The 13,688-nt window shown below is 36.5% G+C and overlaps 2 protein-coding genes across 21 annotated transcripts in view; one reads left to right on the top strand and one right to left on the bottom strand.

The window, feature by feature from the left end:
- The window catches only part of LOC105493755 (ATM serine/threonine kinase), a 133,799-nt gene that overhangs the window by 23,236 nt on the left and 96,875 nt on the right, over window positions 1–13,688 (bottom strand). For 3 of the 4 annotated variants that reach the window (XM_071075538.1, XM_071075541.1, XM_071075539.1), the window contains 5 exons: window positions 12,762–12,996; window positions 12,088–12,255; window positions 10,573–10,686; window positions 9,112–9,329; window positions 6,930–8,148 (listed from right to left, as the gene is read on the bottom strand). In XM_071075538.1, the coding sequence (XP_070931639.1) occupies window positions 7,902–8,148; window positions 9,112–9,329; window positions 10,573–10,686; window positions 12,088–12,255; window positions 12,762–12,996 (982 nt within the window). In that variant the 3' untranslated portion in view covers window positions 6,930–7,901. Of the gene's footprint in view, window positions 1–2,413; window positions 2,531–3,264; window positions 3,406–4,402; window positions 4,486–5,464; window positions 5,604–6,303; window positions 6,463–6,780; window positions 6,895–6,929; window positions 8,149–9,111; window positions 9,330–10,572; window positions 10,687–12,087; window positions 12,256–12,761; window positions 12,997–13,688 lie in introns of those variants that run through there. The other variant, XM_071075542.1, reaches the window with a different exon arrangement.
- The window catches only part of C12H11orf65 (chromosome 12 C11orf65 homolog), a 152,942-nt gene that overhangs the window by 113,890 nt on the left and 25,364 nt on the right, over window positions 1–13,688 (top strand). The window contains exons 9-10 of one of the 17 annotated variants that reach the window (XR_011611042.1): window positions 6,074–6,280; window positions 6,771–6,946. The exons of 15 other annotated variants lie outside the window; for them this stretch is intronic. Coding sequence is in view for 1 of the 2 variants with exons in the window: in XM_071075559.1 (XP_070931660.1) it covers window positions 6,771–6,807 (37 nt within the window). In the remaining variant the exon portion in view is untranslated. Of the gene's footprint in view, window positions 1–6,073; window positions 6,281–6,770; window positions 6,947–13,688 lie in introns of those variants that run through there. One more of the 17 variants, XM_071075559.1, reaches the window with a different exon arrangement.

The following is a 13,688-nucleotide window of genomic DNA, read 5'->3' as shown; positions in this document are numbered from 1 at the left end:
TAATGGAATAATTTATATGGTAAAATAGTTTTGTGTGAAAACTAGCTGCTGAAAAAGTCATAAGGTAGAGATGAAAGTTTAGTAATTTCTGCCTTCAAGATATTCTAGGTCAGGCATTGGCTTTTTTGTACTTTACAGCAATGAACTTTGGAGGTTCAATTGTGTACCTGATTGGAAATCTTAGCTACTTTCTGAGAGTTCAGGAGGTGCTCCTATAGCCCGTACTTTTGTAACCCAATTCTTCAGTCATTATCTTTGCAATCTAAAAGTCTGGCATTTAGAGCATAAAAAAATTTCCCTTCATTCACATTACAGGAAAATCTACTCTCTAAAAATTTCTTAGCAATCTCTACATTATCTGTCAGATAGGAGATAGCTAATACATCATCAGCTTTGTTCAAAAATTAGGTCAGGTCAATAGATGGCAGAACAACTAGACTGGTGGGTCTTGAAGTGTTGTCCCTGGACCAGTGCAGCATCAACATCACTGGTATCTTGCTAGAAATGCACATTCACAGGTTCCACCCTAATCTTGCTGAATTAGAAATTCTAAGAATGGGGCTCAGGAATCTGTGTTTTAACAAACTCTCCAAGTGACTATGATGTCTGCTAAAGCTCGAGTACCGGTGATCTTAACCACATCAAAGAATTCCTGTACAGGCCGGGTGCGGTGGCTCAAGCCTGTAATCCCAGCGCTTTGGGAAGCCAAGACGCTGGGATCACGAGGTCAGGAGATCGAGACCATCCTGGCTAACACGGTGAAACCCCGTCTCTACTAAAAAAATACAAAAAAACTAGCCCGACAAGGTGGTGGGCGCCTGTAGTCCCAGCTACTCGGGAGGCTGAGGCAGGAGAATGGCGTGAACCGGGGAGACGGAGCTTGCAGTGAGCTGAGATCCGGCCACTGCACTCCAGCCTGGGCGACAGAGCAAGACTCCGTCTCAAAAAAAAACAGAATCCCTGTACAGAGTAGCTTTTATAGAGCAACTTTTGCTTTCTGCATTCATCGAGGATTAATTAGCTTTTTAAACTGCTAATGGAAAGCATCTATTATGTTAGTTATTATTACAGAAAGTTCCATGTCACAAATTTCTCACAAACTTGAAGGCTAAGGAAAAAAGTTGTGCTTTCCTTAATGAACAGTATGCCCCTCTCCCAACCAGTAAGTTTTATATTTGTCTCTGAAAGCAGTTAAGAAGCTCAAAACCAAGTTCTGCTTTTTATTACAATAGCCTAGCTCAAGCAGAATTTTGGACGGTAGATCTAATTTATTCTTCTCCACTCCCCTATTTAGGGCTTTTAATTTAGCCATTATTTAAAAAATAAAACACATTCATAGTAGAAAACTAGAAATATATAAAAAAGCAGGTGTCACCCATAGTCCCTGTTACAACATTTATAGAAGTAGAAAGTTTTAAAATGAGGCACATGAATGAAATCACAAAAGACAAACCTGTGGAAAATAGGCCCTTTAAATTAAGGATTTATTGTTATTTCTAAACGGTTAACTGAATAATCAATATGACTCAAAGATGATCAGCTAATAGAATGTGACTGAGGACTGTCTTCTCAAATAGCTAGAGGAAATGTAAGTGGGTACACCCCCATTGAGAGTAATTTGGCAATATGTACCAGATTACAGGTGCATGTATCCTCTAACCCAGCAATCCAACTTTTGGAAATCCATGCTACTGATTTGCCTGCACATGTATGAAATTTGTATGTTCAAGGTTATTACTATAATACAGCATTGTTTGTACCAGCAAAAGACTGAAAACCCAAATGCCCATTGATAAGGACTTGTATAAAAAACTACATACATACACACAATGCAGCTGTTAAAAAAGGAGAAAGATTTCTGTGACATATTGTTGAGTAGAAAAAAAAGGAAAAAATACCTGACTATAAGAAACACCTAACTATAATTAACAGTAATAAAGACTTTTTAAAAGAAAATAAATCTTTATTATTTGGTCCTTCACAGAAAACATTTGTAGACTCCTGGTCCAAATAATGGCCCCTGCCCCTGCCCCTGCCCCTTCCCCTTCCCCTTCTCCTTTTTTAAACAGGATCTTGCTGTGTTGCTCAAGCTGGGGGCTCACTGCCAAGCCTGAGCTCACTGCAGCCTCAAACTCCTGGACTCAAGTGATCCTCCCACCTCAGCCTCCCAAGTAGCTAAGGGACTACAAGCACATGCCATCATGCCTGGCTTTTTTTTTTTTTTTTTTTTTTTTACTTTTTGTCAAGATGGGGTCTCACTATGTTGCCGAGGCTGGTCTCGAACTCCTGGCCTCAAGCGATCCTCCCACCTTGGCCTCCCAAAGCATTAGGAATATAGGCATGAGCCACTTCACCCAGCCAAATGGCATCTTTTATATGTTTCTAGTGAAATAACAGAAGTACAAATAGTTACCTTATAAGTACAGATAGTTAATTTCCTCTTCCTAGTTTCAGTGTTTCTCTGCAGTAATGTATTACACATCTGGAAGACCTGTTGCATGACAGCATCTTGTCTCAGGTCATCACGGCCCTTCAGAATAATTAAACATGAATAAACAAGTACAGTTTATTTTATTATAAAAACACAGAGCCATCTGAGAATAGCAAAGGGCACTCAGAAACAAATCTGAGCATCTGTGCACCTCTTGACAGTCTCCCAAATAATTAAAGATCTACTGCCATTCTTTCATTTAGAATAAGCTACAACATTTACCCTCGCTACTTCTGTAATTAGATTAACTGGAAGTCCCCCATAGGAAGGCATACTGCAAACACCTGAGTAAAACAGCACTGTCTTTCCACCACTCCCCAGTAGGACCCAAAGAGCTCGTGAGCAAATGGTAAAGGAAGAATGCTCTCCCTTTTTGGTACATTAAATAGCCCTTGGAACAGTACCAGACCCAGTATACTGACACAAAGGACGTCAACTTGTACTATTCAAGGAGATAAGAGACAGACACCAAAGTATTTTTTTCACAAGAAGCAAGCTCACTGTACATGTCTGTACATCTTAATGGTAATCTTTTACTTGAATCAACCATATAATAATGATGGTCTTTCAGAGACACACACACACACACACACACACACAAAAATGGAGAAAAGCCTTGTTCTAGAAAGTAATGCATTTCTACTCTACAAATCTTCCTCATTTGCAATTATTCAAAATGAAGACAAAAACCCAAATAAATCAGAAAGAAGTAATCAACTAAAATTTTTCATCATTAAAACTCTAAGGGCTAAGCCAGAGAAGGGATGGCTCACCTTAACAAGCTGTCTCCTCTCCTTGCCATCAGAACCTACACAATCTATTATTTTTGGTAAATTTACACCTCCTGCTAAGCGAAATTCTGCTTTAAATGACTGTATAGTCACGAGATTTCCGTATTCTCCTGTATGGTCCACCTAATAAAAGCATAAACATGATTGATAATGGGTCAGATACACTATTTGCACTTAAAGAAAAATACATTATAAATGGCAATTTTAATATTAAACAGAGGAACAAATGACAATGTGATACTGGTTAAGAACTGCAACTATAGGATGGGTATGGTGGCTCTCGCCTGTAACTTTAACTACTGTTTAATCAGAGATTCACTAATATACCTAAAGTCATCTGAGAAATAACTCATCACAAAAACATAAAGTAAATTTTGGAAAAGAGTAGGAGTTTTCTGGGTTGTAACTGCTAAATCTGGCATTTTAAGGAAATATTCAGCTAAATCACTTAGCTGATATAGCTAGAAAAATAGCAGTCAATCCGCATGATACAGCTACATTTCAAATCAAGTAACTAGATACTAAGCACTAAACTGCAAAATGAAAAGACAATGTATTTAAGATGATAATTTTCTAAACTTATAACACTTATTATTACATATATCCCTGCCCACATGAAATTACTTCCATTATTTCTTGCAATGAAAGAACATCAGAACACAGCTAAGTGTATTATGCATATGAAGTCAACTTAATATTATAATAATCGGTACTATATTACTTAATACTGTGATATATCACAGCCAATACATTTTATTGCACATAGAATTTTTAAGAACAATATATGACAATTGGAACCTTCCTTGCCAAGTCAAAAATTAATCTTGGCATAAGCACACAGAAACTCTCCTTCTGGCCAATGAAAGTAAGTCTATAGACCTTCATAAGAAAGATGGGAGGTGCAGAACTGAAGGCAACGGAAAAGAAAGCAAGAGAAGCTTTTGAGTATTTTAGGGCTTGGGCAAAGGAAATTATAATACTGAGAAATTATAGGTTGAAACACATGAAATTTGCCAATATTTAACCAATTCTGACTTACATAAAAATACTATTTCAAATGGTTCAATCTAATAAAAAAAAAATTAGTTTAAAAAAAAATCAAGAGTTAATTATAAATTACCTTAATTTCCATAGTAGGGACAACAACATCTTCTAAATTCTTAAGTTTAGTAATTGGCTGGTCTGCTGGAATATTTATGCCTTCTGTATTGAAAAATGGAGAGATTTTAGTAACAAACAGAGGAACAGCACTGAAGGTCAAGCAGGAATAGTCAGCAGATACCACTGGCCCCAACTTGTTGCTAATCTGTGGTTCAGGCTGTGAATGAGAAATGAAGACTCTAGGCTTTGGCCACTGTGCGGCTCAGGGTCAAAGCTCAACAGTGGCTAATGTAGCTTTAAGTAAATTTGCAGGTTACCTGACAGGAGTAACTAGACCAGATTCCACCTGAGGAACCAGACTAAGCATCTTAAAATACTTACGTAATAGTTTGCATAGTACATAGATAACATACTCCTGTCACATCACTATTAAATGCAACTAAAAGACATGTCAATACTTTCTGTTTGCTTAGAGAAACAGTATGTGAAGCCCCATTCGTGTTTTAAAGTAATAAGAATTTAAACTTGAAGATATGATTCTGAATAGAAAAAAAAAATGCAATTATTAAAGTATGGGGAGATACTTAGAAGCATACTTAGAGACTAGTCACAAAACCAAAGATTATAGCAGCTTATAATTATCTGAACTGACACAGTAAGAAGAATAATTAAATAATAGCATTTTAGCACCTATGGTAGAAATGGTAAAGGCTTTTTGTTTTTAAGTCCTAGGGCACAGTTTTAGTAACCACATCATTTAAAAAAACTTTTGACTCTAGAAATGTTCAGTTATTCAATTATTTGAATAGACTTGCCTCTATGCAATTCTCCGTAATAAGTATGCCAGAAGATTATCAGAAGAAATCAAATAATTAATTTAGTGTAGTCACCTATTATCAGTTCTACCAAGAGATATTAAGTGAAAAAGCAACCAGGGAATGTTGAAGCTATCAGATATAAATTAAGCTTTTGGATTACGTTTGTGATTTTAAGCAGATTTACTTATTAGGCTCTATAATTAATATATGTCTACAGAGAGTAACATAGCAAGAAAGTAATGTTCCTTCTTTGAAACACATACTTCTCTGAGTCTTCCACTGAGTGGCATCTAAGTTTGCTAATATAATATAAGCATCACAAAGTGCCTCAACACTTCTGACCATCTGAGGTCTCCTACTTCTGATAGTACATATTATTCTGTTTGCAGCCTCTGTTCGATCCTATTAATAAAAAACAAACAAAAAACATTACATAAGGAACTACCCAACATTTAAACTTCTCAGAGTTAGAAAAACAAAGAGAAAAACAGAATTTATGCACAAATCTAGACAATGGAATGATTATAATTCCTCAGATACAAACAAAACAGTCATAAATGAAATACATCAAAAATACATACTCCCATCAATGACTTAGGTGCCTTTCAAAAATCTATTGTTTCCCTTTGCCAGCTGCTGTGAGGAAAAAAGTAAAGTACTACTGGTATCTCCTATGCTTTGACAAACATTAAGGAATTTTGAACCAATTTTAATTAATTCACGCTTGTTGCCCAGGCTGGAGTGCAATGGCGCAATCTTGGCTCACTACAACCTCTGCCTCCCGAGTTCAAGCTATTCTCCTGTCTCAGCCTCCCGAGTAGCTGGGATTACAGGTGCCCACCATCATGCCCAGCTAATTTTTGTATTTTTAGTAGAGACAGGGTTTCGCCATGTCCGTCAGCCAGGATGGTCTCGAACTCCTGACCTCAAGTGATCGACCCGCCTCAGCCTCCCAAAGTGCTGGGATTACAGGTGTGAGCCACCGTGCCAGCCTTGAACCAATTTTAGATGGCATCATAATAACACAAGACTTTAAAAATAAATATTCTAGGAAAGACTGAATATCACACTTCTAAAAGGTATGTATGTTTAATCCAAATACCTCATCAAGCTGAGAGCTTTGTTTAGGCGCATTTTTAGTTATTCTACTTCTTCTTGCTACCTCTGGTTTAGTCAGAAATTCATCTCTGTTTGCATTTGCTAAGGCCAGTATAATAAATAAAGTATGATGGGGGTGATCCATTGAAATTCTAGAGATTAGCTGTAAGAAAATTAAGAACTATTAGATTTATGCAAATAGACAAAAAAATTATAATCCATATTTTTCATTTTGGTTAACATTAAAATGTGTATTACTGTCTAGATACTGCAGTGGGTAGAGCATGTATGTCTGCATGTGTGAGAAAGAGGCAGAGGCCTATGAAGAATTAGAGAAAATGAGTAACTTATGTGATGTGAGAAGAGACAAAATATAACATTTTGTATTTCCATTTCTTAGAGGGAATGGTATACATACTTTATATAATATATACTAATAATAGAAAATAATTATTGTGGTTTGATTTTCAGGTTTACTTACATTATTGAGGACTTCATGAAATCCTAGGCCTCCCATCATCTTGGTCCCCATTCTAGCAGCCAGTTGGTACATAAGAGGCAAAAATTTATACGATGGAATCTTCATTCCATCTCTCTACCATTAAAAAAAAAGACACAAAATTAATAAACAAGGTATTTCAAATATTCTCACATCTAAGCAAATAAATTATTTTAAGACAGTGCTCCTCTATTAGGACAAGCAAGTGGTTAACAAAACTTCATTAACTGTATTTTTTTCCTTTATTTCTTATCTTATCTGAAGGTCTTTCTAATGGGTACTCTAGATAATGGGTACAATGCACTGGTAAATCAAAATATTTAGTCCTAAATTAAACTGCATTCGGAACTGGAATACTTGGTACTGCTTATATTCCAAAAAATCTAAGGAAGACAAATGTGATCTGAGTGTGACTATGATCTTGATTCCTGAGAAGTCAGTGTACAATAAAATGAAGTAATTGCTTTTCCCCATAGGCCAAAAGTAATATTTAGTGTATACTACAGCAGAGAATGATTGTATCTATTATGAGTCTTATTCTTTTACTGCAGGAGAAACATTTGATCTCTAACCTTCAAATTGACTAACAATATATATCTTGTCAACATAAATTTAATATTAGGTGTCATCACTATAATCTAAGGTTTTCAAAGACAAACTTATACAATACTGCTGTCTTGACATTTTCTTAAAAATGTATTTTCTCTACTTACAAAAGTAATTTATTGTAAAAATCCCAGATTTTTGCAGCAGGGGGAAAACCCGCCTGTGATCACATCATCTTTAATTGCTTTCTAAATCCTCCAATCTAATGCCCCATTCTAGACACTCTCCTATGGTAACTGCAAAGACATAGGACCAAGCTAAATTCTCTCACCTCCACACAAACTTGCATCATTTAGAGCTTGTCAGCTTATATAATATTATAATAATACAAAGGAACTTTTGCAGAAACAAGGCTAGAACTTGTAAATAATTCTAAATACGGATCAAAGTTTAGAAAACTACAAAATGCTACTCATGTGAAGAGCACTGGATGAAGTGGTAGGAATACAAAGAGGTATACAAAATCCCTGACATCAAGGGGCTAATATCTAAGTTTTTCAAGCACAGGGTAGAATATTGGGCTGAATAACACTTGCCTTCATCATGCCATTGACTTCAGAAACTCCAGAATTTTCAAGCCAGAGGGAACAAAGTCGGAATACCCACATATCATGTTCTTCTCCACTTAATAAGCAGTTGATGTAATTTTCAACTGCTTTACATAAGAAGCGTTTACGATCCTCTTTCAGTGCATGCAGGGCAAGTTCATCCAACTCCAGCTCTCGCTGAACCTTTACTGTGTATCTTGCATAGAATAATTAAGGTAAAACACAAAGGCCATAAACTTTAACAGAACTACAAAATCACACACATGATATACAACATAAATGAAAAAAAAAATGGGTTTTTATCCCAGGGAAAACTTCTAAGAATTATAAAGGTAATAAACTTACTTTTGTCTTAACTGTGCAATTCACACACCTAGGCATCGAAGGACAAAGGGGACTCTCCCCAAGCTATTTAGCTAACTTAAACATCTACTTACACTAAAATATACAGATTCAAGACAGGCTTAAATAAAGGGATTTAATTACATCAAAATAGGTAACTTTTGTAATTAATTTCAATATCTATCTCATTTTCCACTACAATACCAACAAACCAAAAAAGCAAAACAGAAAGCTAATATCTATATTCTCCACAATGAACTTAGAAGCAGAGCATGAATTATTTACGAAAGAACACATGTCAATGTCTTACATACTAATTTGTGATTAACTACAGTAGGACCAAGGCAGACAGGGCACCATGCCTCACACCTGTAATCCCAGAACTTTGGGAGGCCAAGGTGGGCAGATCGTTTGAGCCCAGGAGTTTGAGACCAGCCGGGGCAACATGGCAAAACCCCATCTCTGCAAAAAATACAAAAATTAGCCAGGTATGGCGTGCACCTGTAGCCCCAGCTACTTGCCGGGCTGATGGGGAGAATCATTTGAGCCCAGGAGGTCGAGGCTGCAGTGAGCTGGAGGACAGGGATCACACCACTGTACTCCAGCCTGGGTGACAGAGTGAGACCTTGTCTCAAAAAAACCCAAAAAACAAAAAATGAAAAGAACCCAGAAGACCAAGATAATCTGTATATAGTTAAGCCAACCTTTAGTGCTAACAACTATATCACATAAAAAGACCAAGTCACTCTTTCTATGCAAAAACATTCACTCAGTTAACTGGGGAACATAAAATTGTCACTTGTAGAAACCTAGTTACCTGTTTGTCTGAATTTTATGTTCCCTAAGGAGACCTACTTCCTCTTTGGCTCTTTTCAGGAGAGCTTGCTTGTTTTCAAATTCTGACGATTTCATGTAGTTTTCAATTCTTTGGTACTGAGTATCTGAAAACCGGGCTAATGACAGAAATGCCTTCATTTTTCCATTTCTTAGCTCATCATTACTTTCTCCATCATAATTTCCAGCAACTTCTACTGCCTTCAAGAAAACACAACCAATTTAAACTATATTTACAAATACTAAATACATCTAAAGAATCACTCGAATTAAGGTAATACACTAAAGTTTAACTTATATACATGTAAAAGCTAGCTAAATTATATGAACTATTGCAAGCTTGTCCAAGCCATGGCCCATGGGCCACATGTGGCCTAACACAAATTTGTACATTTTCTTAAAACATTATGAGATTTCTTTTGTGATTTTTTTTTAAAGCTCATTAGCTATCATTAATGTTAGCGTATTTTATGTGTAGCCCAAGGCAATTCTTTTTGCAATGTGGCCCAGGGAAGCCAAAAGATTGGACAGCCCTGAACTATAGTATTTTCTTGACTTTTCAAAACAACTGTGACGGTGTAGAAATAACCCAAACAGCTAATACTCATAAAGAACTCTGCAAAAACAAATAACTTTATAAAACTTAAAGACAATCAGGCTGGGTGTGGGGGTGGCTCACACCTGTAATGCCAGCAGTTTGGGAGGCCGAGGAGGGTGGATCACTTGAGGTCAGGAGTTCGAGACCAGCCTGGCCAACATGGAGAAACACTGTCTCTATTAAAAATACAAAAAATCAGCCGGGTGTGGTGGCACACTCCTACAGTCCCAGCTACTTGGGAAGCTGAGGCAGGAGAATCGCTTGAACCTGGGAGGTGGAGGTTGCAGTGAGCCAAGATTGCGCCACTGTACTCCAGCCTGGGCGACAGAGCAAGACTTCATCTCAAAAAAAATAAAAAATAAAAAATAAAGACAATCACATCATGTGTTTCATGTTACACTTATTTAGTGAGGTAACTATTTCCAAAATTAGTGAATCTAAAGGAATGAGGGAGAAACAGGAAAGTCAAAGGAGGCTAGTGTACTAAAGCCTTTACTTGTGGGTGGCTGGACTAATGAAGAGCAAAGGCTGACTTGCCTATTCCTTAATCAGTTATTTTTGTAGATGAATAAATGAAGAAATTATCAGAAACAACCTGCTGAAAGGGTAGGTGGTAGTGGAGGCAGGAAGGAGGAAGAAGAGATACTATACTTGGGTCTACTTTCAAAATCGGCTGCTTCATTTTGTTTCACTCCACTCTAGAGACTAGACAGAGCTACAACAGTAATAATATATAGAAAAATAAAACCATACTTTTATTTGCTTTTGAAATATATTGATCTTGATGAAAAGATGAAGCATATTCATGCTAAGTAACTATCTTAAGGGTTGCTCCAAAAATCTTACCTTTTCTAGATAGGTCTGCATGATGACCGCAGGATTTTCTAAGCAAGTTTCTGCTAACCAGTTGCCACAAACCCTTAGACATTCTGTGTATATAAGTTTTAGGCTGGGATTGTTCTGTACAAGAAAGGCAAAATCTTAAAATACATTACCATGACTGTACCCAACTGTCCTTCATGTAAGGGGAAAAAAGCAGGTTAAAAATGTTTTTCCTCAGTGGGTGGGGGAAGAAAAAGTTTTTCCTCATCTGCTTTTGCCATACAACTATTTTCATAATCCCATGTAGGAAACGATCATCCTCTCTTTATTATTGCCATTATTGGAGCAAGTCACATTTACTGAGTACTTACATATGCCCGACACTTTGTAAAGGCTTTATATATATTAACTCATTTAATTCTCACAAGAATCCTATTAAATAAGTACTACTATTACCCCCAATTTGCGGATTAGAAAACTGAGGTACGAGGAAGTTGGGTAACTCCAGACAGCACATACTTCAGGGCAAATACTATTAAGCAATATTTACACATATCATATTGGCATTCAGTGCTTTGGTATAATGATTTCTCTAACAACAGAAGATGCAATACAATGAGTGCCCAACATCAAAAAGTACAGTAAAGGCCAGGTGTGGTGGCTCATGTCTGTAATCCCAGCACTTTGGGAGGCCAAGGCAGGTAGACTGCCTGAGCTCAGGAGTTCAGACCAGTCTGGCCAATGTGGTGAAACCCCATCTCTACTAAAAATATGAAAAAATTAGCTGGGCGTGGTGGCGTGTACCTGTAATCCCAGTTACTCGGGAGGCTGAGGCAGGGGAATTGCTTGAACCAGGGAGGTAGAAATTGCAGTGAGCCGAGGTCATGCCACTGCATTCCAGCCTGGGTGACAGAGCAAGACTCCGTCAAATATAAATAAATAAATAAATAATAAAGCACAGTAAGCTGATATTCACTAAGCAGGAACATGTCTGTGGGACACCACTGTAGACAAACGTTGGGGACACCAATGTCTCTATCCGTGTATATGCTGGGTTTATAGCTGAAGTAGCAACGTAAGTTTGCAAAAACTAACAGGTAATGTTAGATAAAATATTACATGTGATATTTTCAAAGCATTTGGATTGACAACCTAACTGTCCCAACTTGCTTTTATTTTCTAATTTAGTTCTCTTATTCATTTCCTCTTCCCTTTTTTCATTTGCCATTTCGAATTCAGGTAGCTATTTCATTCATTTCCCACATACCTTTCTTGAATTCTGTAGGAAGTTAAAGGCTTAATACTGGGATGCATTAAATGAATCTACCACATGACAGACTGATAGAATTGTTATATATAAGAAAAAGTTTCTAAACTTCTTTTACAAATTAATTTTCAAGACTAGTTTTACAATATCTTGTTCATAAATTAGTAATTTCAAGGCTCTAATAAAATTGTTATTAAAACTATTTTAAATAAAGCACATTTGTGTTTTTTAAATAACAGTAAAACACTAATCCAGCCAATAAAAAAACAAACCGCTGCACAGCTGGCATCCAACTTCTTGATCATTTGCTTGAGAATACTCAGGGCAAGACTCTGCTCCTTTTTTGCCCAGAATACTTGTGCTTCTTCCAGCTGCCACTCAGAGACTCCACAGCTAACTGAATTATACTGTTTAATTTGAAATATTGCCCTTTCAGGGAGCTGAAATGAAAATGACATATGGGAATAAATACTTCTACTATTACTACTACCACCATCAATAATAATAATGAAAGCAGTAACTACCATTCACTGAGGACTTAAACTACTTGTCAGGGGTTATCTTAAGTACCTCTCTGTCTGCATGACATTTCCCCAACCCCACGTATGCCTATCTGTCCGTCTCTCTCTCTCTACATATATGTATGTGTATCTGTGTGTCTATACACACAGTATATAAAATCACCGAATTGTTATCAATATAGTATGTTAGGTATCTTCTCATTTTATAACCAGGAAATTGATGCTGAGAAAAGATTAAGTACCTTGCCCAAGGCTTAAAGTCAGATCTAATTCCAAAATGGGAACTCTGAAACAACTATCTTTACTATATATTAATAGAGATCACTATCTCTTAATGACATTTCTTTTTCATTCAGGCTTTCTGTTTTTTAAGTAATAAAAGGAAGGTCAAGAGGTAAGATGACATAGTTTTAAATTATATTTACCTGAGTGTTCTTGAAAGTTCTGGCCAGTATAGAGAGTTCTACAAGGTGTTTGGTGAGAATCTCCTTAATACATTCTCTTTGTGAGTTGTCTATTTCCTTTTCCATCAGGATCTCCAAAATGACTGTGCGTAGAGCCATGATAGGCTCCTGAAAACTAAAATCACTGTCCTTGAGAAGCTGGGAGTGTTTCTGCCACTTAATATATACTTCAGAGAGTTGTCTATGTGTGACTGATCTGAATGCCACATCATAGAGTTCATGTAAGCAAGATAAATGAAAAAACAAAACAAAACAAAACTATGTAAGTTCTGAAACTTAAGACATAATACAATAATACAAATAAACTTTTGTAGTGACAACACTAGAACTTATAAATAATCCTAAATATGGCTCAAAATTTAGAAAACTACAAAATGCTATGTGGTCAGAGCTCATAAGAGGTTATTAGCAGAGAGGCCACAGATGAGAAACATTAAAAAAAATTTTTTTAATACTCTGACATTACAAAAAGCAGCCCTTCTAAATACTCTTCTGAAACAAGAACATATTCATCAGACCTATCATAAAGAATGCCTACATCTTTAGTCCTGCTTCAATACTGCTTGTAGTAATGAGGACATGTCAGCAAGGAAATGAGGGATCCCCTACTGGGGGCGACTTGAAACATAATTATAGATGTCAAAAAAAAAATCACAATCCAGTGAAGGAAAAGCTGGCATCTGGCAAAGGTTTCATTTACCAACATTATTAAAGGAACAGAAAAGGCATATTGTACAATTAGTTTATATGAATAGTATGCTTCCCAAATAACTGAACTATGAAATACTACCCAATCCTTCAGGGACATTTACTGATAGAAATAAGAAAGAAGAAGCAGGGAGAGTAAGATGACAAAGTGATGACTTAGAAATGAAAGCTCTTTTAAGT

This window comes from Macaca nemestrina, chromosome 12 (genome assembly GCF_043159975.1).
Source record: "Macaca nemestrina isolate mMacNem1 chromosome 12, mMacNem.hap1, whole genome shotgun sequence".
NCBI classification, from domain to species: domain Eukaryota; kingdom Metazoa; phylum Chordata; class Mammalia; order Primates; family Cercopithecidae; genus Macaca; species Macaca nemestrina.
This window is presented reverse-complemented; position numbering and strand designations above follow the sequence as displayed.